Below are 16575 nucleotides of genomic sequence, written 5' to 3'. Positions count from 1 at the left end.
GGCTAAAGCTGTCACTGGAGGAGGGGCAGCGGTCTCTCAAAGCCAGGACAGGAGGATGGCTGGGCCTGGCTGCGGTGTGGAACAGCATTCACGGTTTTCTCCGTGTTCGGACGCAGTTGTCGCGGGGTCTCTCGTTTTTGGCTGGATCCGTCACAGTGATAACGTCTGATGTCGATGTTCCCTGAAATCGCTTATGGTCATCAGGACACTGAGTCCGGGCCCATGTCCAAGGGTTGCATTTCTCCTCAGGACGCCCTCTTGGCCTGTGGCTTCTGGCTGGGTTTGGTCAATGGGGAGCCAGGGCAGAAAATGGAAGAAGGGGAGAGGAGGGAGCACTGTGGGAGCACTATCCCCCTGGGCTCTGTCCCTGCAGGGCCACTGCTCGCTGGCCACACTCCCCTCCACAGCTCGCGGCTCCTCTTAAGAGACCCTGCCTGCACGACCGCCTTCTTTTAGGTCTCCAAAACGGCCTCTCTGCCTCCTCCCCTTTGGGTTAGGGGTGGGTGGTAACGGGTCCCCTGTTCCTGGCCCTGGGTATAGCGCCATCCCGCATTTTTGTGAACAGCTCCTCAGTGACCCCTTCCTGAAGTTCCCAGTGTGAGCGTCCCCTCCGATGCCTGTTGAGTCTTGCTGATGCTGGTGGCTCCGAGAACGCTGGCTCACAGCTCCTTGTCCGGCGCTGGGTTCTGACAGAGGTTCATACTGAAACGAAGGGTTATGAAGGTGGCAGGATCCGCCTGGAGCGCACGTCCACCGGCTTGTGTCCCCAGCCCCAGGCACAGTGGAGACCGGCCAAGGGAGAGAGTCTGCCGGGCCTCGGCGGTGCCTAGGGTTGCAGACGGAGAGGGTCTGTGCGCCTGCAGAGAGCGCTGGGGCACGCGTGTCCTGTATCATCAGAATTCCCCCTTCAGCCAGGCAGGGACAGCCCGGGGCCTGGGACGGGCGTCACAGGTCGGGACCCCGCGCAGCCTCGGGTAGAGCGGTTGTTCCAAGGAGGTTGTGGATTCTCTGCCGGTGACTTGTGTCTTCGCAGGGACGGTGAGACACAGAACGGCAATCCCCAGCCTTCTCCTTCCAGAGATGTCTTTCCCCCACCAAGCTGTCTCCCCCCACAAACATTTCCTGCGTGTTGCCTGTGGGCCAGAATCTGTGACAGGCGACGAGAAGTGGTGAATAGTAGATCCTTCAGCAAAGACAACATGACAAAACGGAGGGGGGGGGGGGGATATATACAACTCACACCTTACACAAAAATCGAATCTCCTTCCAATAGAAAACAGCCCAGTAGAGAAATGAGCACAGGACATAAATTATTAGCTCGCAGAAAAGGAAATGACACATGACAGGGTGTGCAATGTCACTCCGTAGAGAAAACAGGCACATACGTCCGAGCGCCCTTCTCCAGAAACGATCATTCTCGCTGTTGGACAAAGCGTGTGACAACGTTTCCACCTCGTTCCTTCCGTCTTAGTTCGGGTGCCCCCAAAAGCTGACTTTTGAGTCAAGGTCGAGGTCGTCGACCTGGGAAATGACCCCCCCCCCCCCCCCGGGAAACCAAGTTCAGAAATAAATACAAGGAAAAAAAAGTCAACCAAGTGAAAAAATGGCATACAGGGTACATTAACTAGTTGGTTACCATATGGGCAATGGGGCTCAATCCCACCCAGTGTTCTCAGAATCCTCGCAGCAGGGGTGGGGGGAGCCTGGGCCATTTACCCACAGCCCCATCCGCCCCTGGGGGGGTTAACTCCCCTGCACTTCCAGGGCAGGCTGTGTACATGCCAAGCAGCAAGCCTCCTTGTGTTAGAGAAAGCTCTCAGGGGGGGAAGAAGGAAAGCAGGCCCCTGGGGAGCCACCTTGCAGGAACCTTCCGCCTGAGGGGGTCGGGGAGGAGGGGGGTGGGATTGGACATCGTCGGCATCTGTTTACAAGGCTCTGCCCCCGAGAGTGCAGTGAATGCCTGGTCAGCTCCCTCGGCCCTCCCTCCACTCCCATCCGTTTAGCCGTGCTCACTTCCTGTCTTCCGGTAGGCGTCCCTGTGATAAGGCCCCGCTGCCCCCTCCCCGCCCATGGACCGGAGCTGGTGGGGACGTCCTACCCAGGCCAGGCCAGAGGGCAGGCCTTGCGCATCTGACTGCCCGCCGGGGCATGGCGTGGCACTTAGCTGTTTCACTCGCGCACTGAACAACTGCCGTGTGCGGCGCCCCCCGCTGGGACTTGCAGGGGAGAGGGGGACAGAGGAATCCCAGGGTGCAAGTTACCTGCGGGGAGGTGCAAGGTCCCTCACCTACGATAACGCGGGACAGAATATAGTAACAGGCAAAGTCTCGGGGGTCAGAAGAGTCTGAGGACGCTCCAGACCGGGAACGCCGGGAGTCGTTCTTGGAGGGGACAAGAAGGCGGGGCGGGGATTCAAGAGGCGGAAGTGGAGAAGGATTTGGGCGAGGGAGAGCTGGGCCGGCAGCAGCGGGGTAGGAGGCCAGGGGAGCCGTTGCTGGTGCGTTAGCGGCACAGGTTTGAATCGAAGCAGAAGGGAGTTGGAGGCCTTCGGGGAAGCATTTGGGCCCTTGGGGAAACATGAAGAGATGTGCTTTGGGAAGGTGACTTTAGAACAAAGCTATACAACGGTCGGATTGAGGTCTGCGGGGCATGGGAGGGGGGCCCGTGTGGGTCTAGAGGATGTCGGACTCAACCAGACCGACAGAGCGTGACGCCCAAGGAGAAGGCCTTTGTTCAGTGCCACCTTTCTGTCCCCGCTGGTATGTCACCTCCCGGGGGTGACTCAGCATCTCAAACTCGCATCCTTAGCATCCCTCACTCAATAGTTTTTGAATGAATGACAGGGCACCCGTAATGGCCACGGCACCTTCTTTACTACCTCTGCACCCCTCCCTGCGTTCCCTCTTTCTCTCTCCAGTGCCCTCCTCCCTGCTCCCCACAAACCCAGCAACTGGGACAGATTCCTCTGGCTTTGGAAAGAGGGCTGCTTGTCTTTGTCTCATCACCCCCAACTCCAGCCGCTGCACACTCAGATATCTCTCCTGGTGGTTACCTTGCTTTCGGAAAACAGAAAAGGAAATTTTAAAAGGTCAGCTCATCTCAAAAGGCTGTCTGCAGCAGTGAGATTTTAAAACTGTCTGTGTATTCTGCCTAGTAACTGGTGAGAGAGTAGGCTCAGGGATACCATTGGCTGGGCCCATCCACAGTCGGCCAATCCTGGGCTCTAGACCATTCATTGAGATCTTGGGACTCTGCGGTCAGAGTGGACCTAGTCTCAGGTCCTGCCGCTGGGCACTCCGCGAGTAATGGAAGGCGAAGGTAAATTTTTTTTGTTTTTTGTTTTTTCTTCTCCGATTTCAGGGCGGTTTGTTCTCTGTTTGTGACTATGAGATTAGACAGAAGACGGACCACAGGAAAATCATCAGTTAGTTGAGCGTCAGAGGAGAACAGAGAACGCAGAAGTTAATTCTAGAAGGTCGGAAAGGGAGGGAGGAGGGGTAGCACTACCCCTCTGGGGGCAGGGGTGGGGCGGTAGGTGGGAACCCACTCTGTGGGCGGCGGGGTCCCCGGGAGAGGAGCCGCTTCCCGGTGGTACCTCCCAGCGCACCCCGGGATTCCTGGGGGGTTTGGGGGGGGGAGGGGAAGGGTATGGAAAAATATCAGGTGACAGCTGAAGAAACTCAACTCTGGCCGGAGAAGTGAGCCGGGGAGGGCGGAAAACTGCCTCCCCGATCATTGTGTCGTTGGCTTAATCCAGGGAACGTCTAATGAGTCCATCCGTCGGGAGGTACCTGAACCCGGAGACAACGTGGGGCGCGCTGACGATCCCCCCGCGGTTACAGGAAAGCTGGACTTGGATCGGAGCTGGGGCCCCGTCTCCTCGGCCGGTCTCTCCACGTCTGGTGCCCCCAGGCCTCCGGTCGGGCGCTGACTCTCCCGGGTGCCTGGTCGGTGGCGCTGATGAAGCCCGAGGCCGCCCCCCGCTGCCGCGCGCGGGGCTCGCTTCTCTTCTTGGCGCTCCTCTGCGGGTGTGCCCTGCCCTCAGGTAGGGGGCGCCCCGGCTCCCGCAGCCTTGCAGAGGGGAAAATGCACGCCCGAGTCGGGAGGGTCTTGCAGTTGGGGTCAAGCACCTTCCATTCTGCACCGGCTCCTTGATTTCACACCAGCGCCGCCGGTGAGAGCCCCAGAGGCGGGCTGCACGCACAGGGTTTGCGTTTTTTGAGCGGCGACGTTTAAACTAGTAAAAAGAAAACAGACGAAGTGCGCTTTCATAGGGTATCTGGCTTAACTCCAAATAACCCGACCAGCGCTATTTGAACTTGGAGCTGATGGGAAATCCCTCCCCGTGAGATAGACAACATTTCGTATTCTAACATCTCCGCATTGCGTGCGCGTGTATCTTGCATTTACAACACATTTCAGTTGGGACTCGCTCAAGTTGAGGCTACACTTCAGGCCCTGTGCTAGACTGGGGGATGGACCGTGTCTGCAAGCACGGGGTCTGGGAGGTCCTCGGGATGTGCTGTTGGTACTTCGTTCACAAAGGAGGAGCAGCCCCAGGGGCGGAGAACCCCACCGGGTGTCTGGTGCCCAGACCTCGGCTGCTGGGGGCTGCTGGCCCCCAGAATCCGCAGCTCAGGAAGCCCCTGGGCCCTGGGAAAGCCTAAGTCGTCCCCCCAGAGTATCTACTTCCTTTCCTGCCTTCCATATCCGATGGCTGTGCCCCGTCTGATTCCGCAGCCCAGTTTACTGTCGTGGGTCCAGCTGACCCAGTCCTGGCCATGGTGGGAGAAGACACCACGTTTCACTGCCACCTGTCCCCCGAGAAGAACGCTGAGGACATGGAGGTGCGGTGGTTCCGGACTCACTTCTCGCGGGCAGTGCTCGTGTACAAGGGTGGACGAGAGAGGACCGAGGAACAGCTGGAGGAGTTCCGAGGAAGGACGACCTTTGTGAGCGACGGCATCAGACAGGGGAGCGTGGCGCTCGTCATACACAATGTCACAGCGCACGAGAATGGCATCTACCACTGTTACTTCCAAGAAGGCAGGTCCTACGATGAGGCCATCATGCGGCTGATGGTTGCAGGTGTGTCCTTTCATTTGGCTCGGTGGCTTTTTCAGTGTCGCTCGCAGGGAAGGTTTCTCTCCTCACCTCAGGCCCGTGGCAGACCGGCACATTTGTGCCTCGGATCCTCTTTAAGCGGGGAAAGTGGCTTCCTCCTGCCCCAGGACCACTGTGGGCATCAACCACCTGCTACGCTGTGGGCATCGGTTCTCGAGACGTAGGCACGGGACTCAGCTACAGCCTTGAGCCAGGGAGAATGTTTAGTCCCTAGAGATAGTTCTTTTTTTTTTTTTTAATAAGTTTATTTGTTTTATTTTGAGGGAGGGGGAGGGGCAGAGAGCGAGGGAGAGAGAATCCCAAGCGGCCTCTGCATAGTCAGCGTGTAGCCTGACGTGGGGCTCGATCCCCCGAACCTCGAGCTCATGACCTGGGTGGAAATCAAGAGCCAGATAGATGTTCAACCAACTGAGCCACCCTGGCGCCCCTCTAGAGATAATTCTTATGCCTGCTCAGAGATCTCTGGGGGTCTTCCTTAGTAACTTGTTCTAGAATTCGACATTTTTAGTGTGTAATACAATACACAGACAGAAAAGCTTATGAAACATGAATGTACCGATTACCGGATTACTATGAACTGTAACCCATGTGACCGCTACTCATATCGACGAATAGAGCCCTGCCTTCTCCTGACCGGGCGAATTCGGCCCACCATAACAAAATACCCCATAGACCGGCTTAAGCGACACAAATTAATTTTCTCACAGTTCTGGACGAAGGTCGAACCGTCCACAGGTTTGGTGTCTCCTGAGGCTTCTCTCCTTGGCTTACAGATGGCTGCCGTCTCACTGTGTCCTCGCGTGGTCCTCTCTCTGTGTCTTCACGTGGCCTTTCCTCTGTGTGGACCCACCCCTGGTATCTTTCTCTGTGCTGATCTCTTCACAGCCTAAGGTATTGGACGTGAGGGCTCCAACACGTGAATGGGGATGGGGCATAGTTCAGTTCATAACATGCCCCCTCTCAAAACCCCCAACTGACACGTGTTCCCAGAAGTGCTGTATAATGGGAAATACTCAGCTTCCTCTTTTAGAGATACGACAAATCTGGTTGCCAAAATGCTTGTACCAATATATACTCTTACCAATAGTATATGGTGCTCCATACATTTGCCATCAGGTCCGAAGACAAGCTTTTCACATTTGAATTCAATTCACTCTCTTTTTTAAAAAAATCTTTCGGGGCGCCTGGGTGGTGCAGTCGGTTAAGCGTCCGACTTCAGCCAGGTCACGATCTCGTGGTCCGTGAGTTCGAGCCCCGCGTCAGGCTCTGGGCTGATGGCTCAGAGCCTGGAGCCTGTTTCCGATTCTGTGTCTCCCTCTCTCTCTGCCCCTCCCCCGCTCATGCTCTGTCTCTCTCTGCCCCAAAAATAAATAAAAACGTTGAAAAAAAAATTTTTTTTAACTCTTTTAAAATACTCATTTATTTTTGAGGCAGAGAGAGACAGAGCATGAGCGGGGGAGGGGCAGAGAGAGAGGGAGACCAAGAATCCGAAGCAGGTTCCAGGCTCCGAGCGGTCAGCACAGAGCCCGACGCGGGGCTCGAACTCACGAACCTTGAGATCGTGACCTGGGCTGAAGTCTGAGTCAGCCGCGCTCAACCGACTGAGCCACCCAGGCGCCCCAACCCATTTCTTCTTTCTAGTCAGTTGCTTTTCATGACTGGGAGGGTCAAACACTGACCTTGACCCTTTTCACTCCCCTTCCTGAATTTTCTCCTCAGCACGTATAGCCTTCTGGTGTAGTATGCACTTTGCTTATTCATCCTGCTTATTATGTCTCTTCCACTAGAGGGATTTTTTTTTTTTTTTTCCTATTCTGCTCCTGTTGTATGCCCATGTCTGGGACATAGTAGGTGCTTAACGAATAGTAATTGAATGGATACATGAACATGCTGCATGAGGCCCTAGGTGCTGTTCATCATCTCATGCCTGCACTGTCTTCATTCTGAGCCTCCGATCTGCTTCCTCAACCTTTTCCTGTGAGCCTGTGGTCAGTCCAAATTTTTAATCGTCTTTGATGTGTGTGTTAGTCAGGGCAGGCTGGGTGATGCTCTGGTAACAAGCAGCCCTCAGCACTCAGTACGTTAAAATAACAAAGGTCCGTTGCTGACCATGAAACGTGTCCTCATGAGTCAGGTGGGGCTCGACTTCACAGGGACCTTCCTCGGGGATCTGGAGCTTTGCAGTTCCCCCCTTGGCAGAAGGAAAGAGCCTGGCAAATCCCTTCCTGGCTCACAAAGCCTCTGCCTGTGAGGGGCGGCATGTTATTTACGCTCACATTTCATTGACCAAAGCCAGTCCCGTCCTTCACCGCACAGGAGAGCGGAAACGCAATCCCAACCATGTGGCCAGGTGAACTGAAAATTTTTGGTGGACGGCACCAGAGTACCTTTTCAGGCTTTTGTCACCGGATTTTTTTTTTTTTTTTTTTTTTTTTTTTAGCTTTATAGTCCAAATCACAACCAGAACCAATCAGGAACTGAGTAACACCAGCAGTGATTCACCACTATATCTCCAGCATCTAGCGGATTGCTTGACATCTAGTAGGTACTTAAAAAATAGTTGTAGGGGTGCTTGGGTGGCTCGGTCAGTTAAGCGTCCGACTTCGGCTCAGGTCATGATCTCGTGGTGGGTGAGTTCCAGCCCCGCGTCGGGCTCTGTGCTGACAGCTCAGAGCCTGGAGCCTGCTTCGGATTCTGTGTCTCTCTCTCTGCCCCTCCCCTGCTTGCTCTCTCTTCTCTCTCTCAAAACTAAATAAACATTAAGAAATATTTTTAAAAATAGTTGTAAAATGAATGAGTGGAAAAAAAGAAATTGCTGATATCAAAATTTCAGAGTGGGAAAATTTACCTTTGGGCTCCCTCTCATCACAGACATTCGCAAGTTCATTCAACAAATGCTCAACAAGCCCTTCCTATATTCGAGTCACTGTTCCCAGAAACCGAGGATAAATCAGTGAACAAAATATGCAAAGTTTCCTGCCCTCATAGAGCTCACATTCTAGAGAGTGCAGACAGCCAATAAACGTGATAATTAATTACACTGGATCTTATATCCTGTGGTGGTGAGCACTGTAGAGAAAAGAAAGCAGCGAAAGGGTTGGGAGTGCTGGGGGGGTGGGGTGGGGAGAATGGCCAGAGCCAGCTTCCCTGCAAGGATGGCAATTGAGCAGAAGCAGAACGGAGGGGGTGAGCTGTGCCCCTCTGGGCAGAGGGACCCGGTGTGAGGCCCCATCTGGCACCGCACCTGGCCCCTGGCCCCTGGCGTCTAGATGGGGGACCACGTACTTTGTCACTCACACTGTCTGATTTTGAGAGTAAGAAGCATGGGGACAACTGGAATCCACCAGGGCTGTCCAGCAAACTATGACATATGGACATCCCTTGTCTTGATAAACATTGATTTTTTTTTTCCAATGTTTATTTATTTTTGGGACAGAGAGAGACAGAGCATGAACGGGGAAGGGGCAGAGAGAGAGGGAGACACAGAATCGGAAACAGGCTCCAGGCTCCGAGCCATCAGCCCAGAGCGTCGGGCTCGAACTCACGGACCGCGAGATCGTGACCTGGCTGAAGTCGGACGCTTAACCGACTGCGCCACCCAGGCGCCCCATTGATAAACATTGATTTTGCCTTTTTCCCCCGCTTTGCCCAAATACTGACCGTAGTGAGAGTGACTGATGTGTACAGATGAGTTCATTACAGTGTGATTAATCACCACGCCTGCTGACCCCAAGGGAAAGCCGTGGGAATGGAACCGAGAGGAATCTCGCAGGGTTTCAGAATAGAGGTGGCATTAAAAAAAAATTTTTTTTTTAACGTTTATTTATTTTTGAGACAGAGAGAGACAGAGCATGAACGGGGGAGGGGCAGAGAGAGAGAGGGAGACACAGAATCGGAAACAGGCTCCAGGCTCTGAGCCATCAGCCCAGAGCCCGACGCGGGGCTCGAACTCACGGACCGCGAGATCGTGACCTGGCTGAAGTCGGACGCTTAACCGACTGCGCCACCCAGGCGCCCCTAGAAGTGGCATTTAAACCGAGATTTCTAGGAGTTTATTAATAATGGTTTTAAGGTATGATCTCACCGTCGGGGCCAGTGTGTTATATTTTAAAAGAAACATTTGAAGACTGGAAAAGCCTTTAAGATACACATAAATCAATGGCATCTCAGTGGATCAGACCCATGGAAGTAAGGCTTAGGGGACAGTGAGGTCCCCGCTAAGTAGGCCTCGATTCACAGATGGTAGGAACCCCCATCTTTGTTACTGAGAAGGGCAACCTTGTATGTAGTTAATAGAAAATATTGTGGCAGGAAGATTTCTCACCCTGGTGCTCTGACTCTGTTCACAGCAGCCCTGCGCAGGTGACCGGGATGGGTTTGTAGGCGGTGGGAACCCTCTGTCCTTTCCCTGTAAACGCGACCCTGGCCTGGCCTGCCCTGCTCCGAGCTGAATTGTGGAATTGTTGGTTCGTTTCTTGTTTTCTCATTTGGTTAATTGGCTGGCTGGTTTCGTCCTCAAGTCTGCTGTCTAATGCTTGCCCTTCCTGAACCCAGTTTTGTAGAATTTCCTTCCAACCTGCCCAATTCTTTTGAGTCTTGTCATGCTTCAGAGCTTCTGTGTGAGCCTTTCCATACGCAACTAGTCTTTGTTTCTTTGTTTCTTTGTTTCTTTCTTCTTGGAAAAAATCAGATGCAGCAGGTAGCACTAAGGCTTAAGCAACTGCTTTAATTTTGTCTTTTTGCCTCTTAATTTGTCTCAATTTTATCTTTTAATTGGGTGTTTAGCCCGAACAAACGAATTACTTAGAAGTTTGGATGAGACAATAATTCCAGCAATAAACTGGAATTTTATTTTGCCCTGTTGTTCTAAAATGAATAAAAATAAAATAAAATAAGATACAATAAAGTAAAATAAAATAAAACAGTTTGGATGATCGCTGGACCCCTGGCTAATGGGGCAGAAGTCTCCTAAGACTGTGCATTTTCAGGTCTTGCATTAGTATTCTCTTTTAAAGATAGAGTAAGTTGAAAAAGTCTGGGCTCAGGATTTTGTGTGATGTTCTGCTGACATTGAAGATGTGATATTGTTTCTCGAGGATCCCACGAGCATCCAGATCTTTCTACTAGGTAGATGTTGTGGAGGGACTTAAGGAACTCACCTCACTGACTGAGCCCCCCGGGAGGTAAACTTCCCTGAATCGGGGGAAGGGTAGGTTTCATATTCTAGTTCTGTCCATTCTCCTAAAATCCAACCACTCCTTATGACCTGCGGTCGTGTGAAACCCTAATTAGCCAGGAGAGAAGGGACAGTGTCTCGAGGTCAAAAGCTTCCTAAGACTCTGCTGGCCTGGCAGGTTTCTGTCCTTGTCATGTGATTCTGGAGCTTCGGGAAGCCAATGCTACTGAGAAGTCCTCCCAGGACAGAAAGTGAAATCCTCAACCTGCCCGTCTCAGGCCAGAGCGCACATTCTCACCCAGCAGTGAGCAAACTAACCTCTCTCACTGAATCGAATCGGTCAACGAACACTCAGGAGACAGTCGGATGCGTGCCACTGTGATGGGGTCATAGGTAGAGCACAGAGCAAAGTGCCGTGTCATCCTGTCCTCAGAGCTCTCACGATCCATTGGCCTCTTGGTCTCCTGGTGTTCTCTTGCTTCCTTCCCTCTGTCCCTCCCTTCCTCCGCCCCCCCCCCCCCTTCATGGCAAGGGCGCTGTGGGCATAACCAGTTTCTCTGGCCACTGGCCACTGGCCGTCTGTCTCCTTCCCTGGGCTCTCCTCACTGGGAGCTGATCTAAGACACTTTGGCTAAGACACTGTTGTTGCCTTTTTAGCTGAGCCCTGGTCTTTGTCCCCAGGCCTGGGCTCCAAGCCCCTCATTGAAATGAAGGGCCATGAGGACGGGGGCATCCGGCTGGAGTGCACATCCGTAGGGTGGTACCCAGAGCCCCACGCGGTGTGGAGGGACCCTCACGGTGAGATCATGCCCGCCCTGGAGGAGGCTTACACTGTGGACGCCGACGGCCTCTTCACGGTCACCGTGGCCGTGATCATCAGGGACTGCTCTGTGAGGAACGCGTCCTGCTCCGTCAACAACACCCTGCTTGGCCAGGAGAAGGGAACTGTGATTTTCATTCCAGGTTGGTTCCCTGCCCTCTGGAGGCCCATCAGGTGGAGGCAGAATCCTCAGACGGACAGACTGGAGCCTGGGGAGGTAGATACGTGGGGCAGAGGGGTCCTGCGCCCCACGGAGCTGGAGGCCGCTCCCCTCGTCCCAAGGGGAAAACCACAGTCTTCTCTGGGGGTCGATCTGGTGGTTTTTTCTCTGCTCTGGTCCTGATCCTGCAGCAATTTGTATTGTTTTATTTTTGTTAAAGTGTATTTATGTATTTAAGTAATCTCTGCACCCACCGTGGGGCTTGAGCTCATGACCCCGAGATCAAGAGTCACCTGCTCTTTCTGACTGAGCCAGCCAGGGGCCCCTGTGGCCATGTTTAAACACTCAGAACAGTCACAAGTGGAGAATGATATGGACAAGTGGCTACCTACACCCGGAGGTGCTGCCTGGTCTCCCTTCCTGTCGGTGGAATTTCTCAAGGGAATGGAGGGGTGGGCGGGACTCTATCGACACGCACACACATTCGTCCAACGGATACTTAGCAAGCATCACCTGTGCTCAAGGCCCTGTGCTAGAAAGCAAAGATAAATCAGTGAACAAAATACATAAAGAGCCCTACCCTCATTCTAGAGTAGCAGAGAGCAAGAAGTGAAATAATTAATTAAACTGCAGACTATATCAGATGACGATCAGTAGCGTAGGAAAATTAATCGGGGGGAGGGAGGGGAGCGCCAGGGGGCACGGGGGCGTTGTAATTACAAAGAGGATGCTCAGGGAAGTTGTCGCTGAAAAGACGGCGGTTGGGCAAGTGAGGAATGAACCGGGCAGATATTTGAGGACCCAGCAACCCAGGAAGCAGGAGCAGCACATGCAAAGGGCCTGAGGCAGGGGCCTGTCTAGCAGTTTGGGGGAACCCCAAAGGGCAGGTGTGGCTTGTGGGCAGGCGGGGCGACGTCAGTGAGTTGGTCCAAGTGAGATAGGACACACTGCAAGGTTTTAAGCAGAGAAGCGACATGACCTTGCGCTGGCTGCCGTGCTGAGGATAGACTGCAGACAGTATGGACAGCGGCCCAGAATAGGGGATTGCAAAATCTCAGGCAGGAAGGGAGGGACGGTAGCTCGTGCCTGGTGGTGGCCAGTTAGCTTGGTTCACCCCGATCCTTCCCACGGTGACTCAGGTGTGCTGCCTTTCTGTCCCCCGGGGCCCCCAGCCCCGGCGATCGCCGCGGGATGAGCCGGGGTAGGGCCAGGGGCCCTCTCTGGGGTTTCTGAGAGCGAAGGCAGCAGAGCAGGGACCCCAGGGAGCTCTTCCAATGGGGCTCTCTCATCCTGGGGCTCCTTTTTCTCACGACATGGGGCTTTTCGGGCTCCCTTTTCAGAATCCTTGCCCCCCAGCACACTCCCCTGGATGGCGGGCCTCGCTGCCCTCCCGCCTTCTCTGCTGCTCCTCGTCGCTGGAGTCCTGTGTCTCGCCAGGAAGGTCCACCGGGAAAAAGAGGTTGAGAATGAAGAGAGAGAAACTGCATGTCAGGAGCTGGGGAAAGAAGATGTGGAAAAAGAGAAAGAACGTGAGATCAGAGGTAAAAGAGTAGGAGGACAGGTCACGGTCACAGGGGGACACAGCTCTGACAGCTAGAAGCCCGGGCACAGGGAGGCCAGAAACAGAGGCGGCAGCAAGGGGCTGGGAACGGTGGCGTCTTGTGACCCGCCCCGCCCTCGCAGCTTGCTCCCACTCTGCAGAGGCCCCGCCACCCCCCTGCCCACAGGGCTGTCTTGTTGAACAGAAGCAAACCCCACGAATACACAGAAGGTCCCCCCCGGGCTCACAGACTGCTTGTGGAACGTTGACAGTCCCATAGGCAGGAGGGGAGGGGGCCCGTGGTGTCCACGAAAGGCCCGTCCTTCCTCGTTTGATTCAAACTCAGATTCTCTTATTTCTTCCACTGAGGACACTCACGTGCGTCTGTTTATCTTTCAGAGCAACTTCAAGAAGAACTGCGTAAGTGTGGCATTTCCTGACGTGTCCCGTGCCGTCGTCGGTGCTCTGCTCCGTTTGTCCCCCCTCCCGGAGCTCACCTCTGCCTGTCCCTCTGTTGCAGGATGGAGAAGAACCCTGCTAAATGCCGGTGAGCCTCCGACACTCCCTCACATCCACAACTCCTCCCCACTGGCCAGCCACCGGGGCCGATGAGCGCACACAAACTGGGGTGCAGGCCAGCTGGGGGGGGGGGGCGCTGGGGTCAGCTCCCTGGCAGTAACCCCCGCAGCCCTGGGTCCCAGCTCTTAAGAAACGCCTTTCTGCTTCCCAGGTTCCAGATCCCATGGTCCTCGGACCTTTCCTCTTTGGGTAAACTTCCAAACTGTCAGAGTCAGGCATATCAACAACGCGGGGAAGGGAGAAAGTCACTTTAACGCGATAGAAATGTAGCTGGGCTGAGTACTGACAGCCGTGGTGGGGAGCCATCCGCGGGATGGCAGGCGGCCCAAGCGTTCCCCGTGTCCAGAGAGGTCACCGACGGAGACTTCACACCCGTGTTGATAAAGTAGAAGCAGGGTGGCCTGTGGAGACCTTCTCCTGTCTTTGTCCCCTGTGAAGGATGCCCTTGTGAGTCACTTCAATCAGCTGTCGCCCGGTTAAGCTGGTGGAACACCCCCAACCCGCGAAAGGACCTCTTGCCGCCCAGGAATCCGCAGGGAAAAACTGGCCTTAACTGCTTCATTGGGAGAGCGGGCCTCTTGGCTGGTTTAGGCCCCGCTTGGGAACTTCCTAGGTAAAGAGAGTCCCAGACACCTTCCGTCTTGAATAGACAAGGGGGCAGATCTGAGGATGATGACAGAAAGCAGGGGCCACTAACTTCAGTTCATTTGCTAAAGTTCCCCCACTGTTTAGGGTTGTCCCCGGCCTGAGGCAGTGTCCCCTCACTCGGGGGACAGACCAGCAGCCCCAGCAAGTCTGTGAGCCGGCTTCCTGCCCGGGAGCAGGGGCAGGGGGCCTTCCCCACGGGGATCTCCCACCACCTTCCTGGGCCCTCTCTGGGGTCCGGGAGTAGCACCGTCTCCTGAGACCCCAGACCTAACCGGGAGACTTCCTCTGCAGCTGACGTGGTCCTAGACCCAGACACGGCACATCCTGAGCTGTTCCTGACAGAGGACCGGAGAGGTGTGAGGCGAGGCCCCTCCAGGCAGAGTGTGCCTGACAACCCCGAGAGGTTCGACTGCCGGCCCTGTGTCCTGGGCCTGGAGAGCTTCTCCTCAGGGAGGCACTACTGGGAGGTGGAGGTCGAAAACGTGATGGTGTGGGCTCTGGGGCTTTGTAGAGACAATGTCGAGAGGAAAGGAGAGGCCTTACTGGTTCCCCGGAATGGCTTCTGGACCCTGGAGATGTTCGGAAACCAATACCGGGTCCTGTCTTCCCCCGAGAAGATCCTCCCCTTGAAAGAGCGCCTTCGCCGCGTGGGCATCTTTCTGGACTATGAAGCTGGAGATATCTCCTTCTATAACATGAGGGACAGGTCACACATCTACACGTGTCCCCACTCACCCTTCTCTGGGCCCTTGAGACCCTTCTTCAGGCTGGGGTCTGATGACAGCCCCCTCTTCATCTGCCCAGCCTTTACAGGGGCCCGGGGGGTCGCGGTGCCCGAGGGCGGCCTGATCCTTCACAGGACGGGGACCCAGCGCAGCCACCAGGGTCAGTTCCCTGGTCTCAGAGCCAAGTAGAGGGCCCCGGCACCCCTGGCAGGAAACGGGTCATGTCAAGAACCGCCTCCAGAGGCCTCCTGGACACCCTCTTCAGGCCCAGCCCTGCCTGGCCCTCATCAGGCTGTTGCTTTCCCGATTCATTTGCTGGTGACCACGGGGGCACGGGCCGGACCCCCGGAAGAAAGCGGGAGACAGTGACGGGTTTTAACATCAGCGTGACACAGTCAGCCTGATGCCCGGGCACCGGGCTCTGTGGACTCGGGGTGAGGGACACAGGACCCACTGTAAGGGGAGGGAAACCATAACAGGAGGTCAGGGACGGGGAAGCCAAGCCTGGGGGGTGGGAGGGGACAAGGGCCTGGGTGCTGTCCAGCCTCAGTTACAGCTATGGGGGCTGGAGAGCTGGTGGTCCCCTTTCTATCCCTCCTCCCCACCCCCCACCCGGAGATTTCCAGATTGCACTCCTAGCCTAGAACTGAGCTGAAGAAAGATGAAAAATGAAGACCCATGTTGGCCTGGCTCGGGTGTCCCCTCAATAAACTGGGAGTCAGTACTCAGTGACTGAGTATGGCTTAAGGGTTAAGGTCGCAGCTGAGCTGGTGAGAACTGCCCCGAGTGGATCGCAAGGTTCAGGTTCAGTGGGCAAAGCAGCAGTTTCCAACGTTTTGACCTCAGGCCACTTAAGTAAGATACCTCAAAAATTATTGAGGACCCCAAAGAGTCTTGCTCACTCGGGTTATAGCTGTGAACATTTATGGCATTGAAGGTTGAAACTGAAGCATTTAAAAACTGTATTTATAATTTATATGAAAATAGCAATAATAAACCGACGAGAAGTTAATAGGAAAAACATGTTTTACGAAAAATCACTTGTTTCCAAAGCAAAATAAATGTTATTGAGAAATGTGGCATTCTTTAAGGTTTCTGCAAGTCTAATGTCTGGCTTCTCCTAAAAGATGGGCTGCACCTTCACAGCTGCTGCTGTGCTCAGTGTTGGAGTATCACAAGTCATGTCATCTTGAAAACTTTGAGAGATTGAGAGCAAAAACATTATATGATGATGATGATGATGATGATTACTACTAATGGGGTCTTGGAGTGGTGGCGGTCTGGAGCTGATGGCTAAGAAAGAATTCTTGACACGTCTTTGGTGCAAAAAGGTGATTTTATTAAGGCACGGGGACGGGACCCGTGCGCAGGAAGAGCGGCACTGGGGTCGTGAGGAGTGACTGGTCATATACTAGGGACTTGGGGGAGGTCAAGGTAAAAGGCAGGGAGGCCCCCAGAAGGACTTTCAAATACTACAGGGGGCGCTTAAGATACCGGAGCCCCGGCCACGGTCAAGCTAAGGTTGTTGTCCCTCTAGTAAGGCGTTAACATTAAGAGGGGAGGGGGTTCCTGGAGAAACGTCAGACTCTGTATTTGCCTCAAGTACTTGTCAGTGGGCCGCAGGTTACACAGAAATTCAATGTTATTTACCATTTCCTTCTTGCCTTTATTCCCCACATCGCTAGGGAGGGGAAGGTCACGTTGGGGCTCTGGGAAACTGAAAATATAAGTTTCTGAAGATTAGACTCTTGATAAGATTGCCTTTTTCTTGTCCTTTACCAAGACATTTTGTAAACTGATGTA

The 16575-nt window shown here is 54.2% G+C and overlaps 1 protein-coding gene across 4 annotated transcripts; it reads left to right on the top strand.

Moving 5' to 3' along the window:
* Positions 1 to 2057: 2057 nt before the first annotated feature.
* On the top strand, positions 2058 to 15111 carry LOC123609416 (butyrophilin subfamily 2 member A2-like). Of its 4 annotated transcripts, none has more exons than XM_045500457.1 (9): positions 2058 to 2514; positions 3361 to 3475; positions 3758 to 4045; positions 4741 to 5088; positions 10982 to 11263; positions 12621 to 12821; positions 13220 to 13240; positions 13341 to 13367; positions 14339 to 15111. In XM_045500457.1, exons 3-9 carry the CDS (start codon positions 3961 to 3963, stop codon positions 14959 to 14961), a joined length of 1587 nt encoding a protein of 528 aa, XP_045356413.1. In that variant the 5' UTR covers positions 2058 to 2514; positions 3361 to 3475; positions 3758 to 3960; the 3' UTR covers positions 14962 to 15111. The 4 variants fall into 4 exon arrangements, with proteins under 4 accessions (XP_045356413.1, XP_045356410.1, XP_045356411.1 ...); XM_045500454.1 differs by having other exon boundaries at positions 2058 to 2600; XM_045500455.1 differs by lacking the exon at positions 2058 to 2514 and adding an exon at positions 2607 to 2759.
* Positions 15112 to 16575: the final 1464 nt, after the last annotated feature.

Source organism: Leopardus geoffroyi, chromosome B2, assembly GCF_018350155.1.
Source record: "Leopardus geoffroyi isolate Oge1 chromosome B2, O.geoffroyi_Oge1_pat1.0, whole genome shotgun sequence".
NCBI classification, from domain to species: domain Eukaryota; kingdom Metazoa; phylum Chordata; class Mammalia; order Carnivora; family Felidae; genus Leopardus; species Leopardus geoffroyi.
Note: the sequence above shows the minus strand (reverse complement) of the source record. Positions and strands in the feature narration are given on the sequence as shown.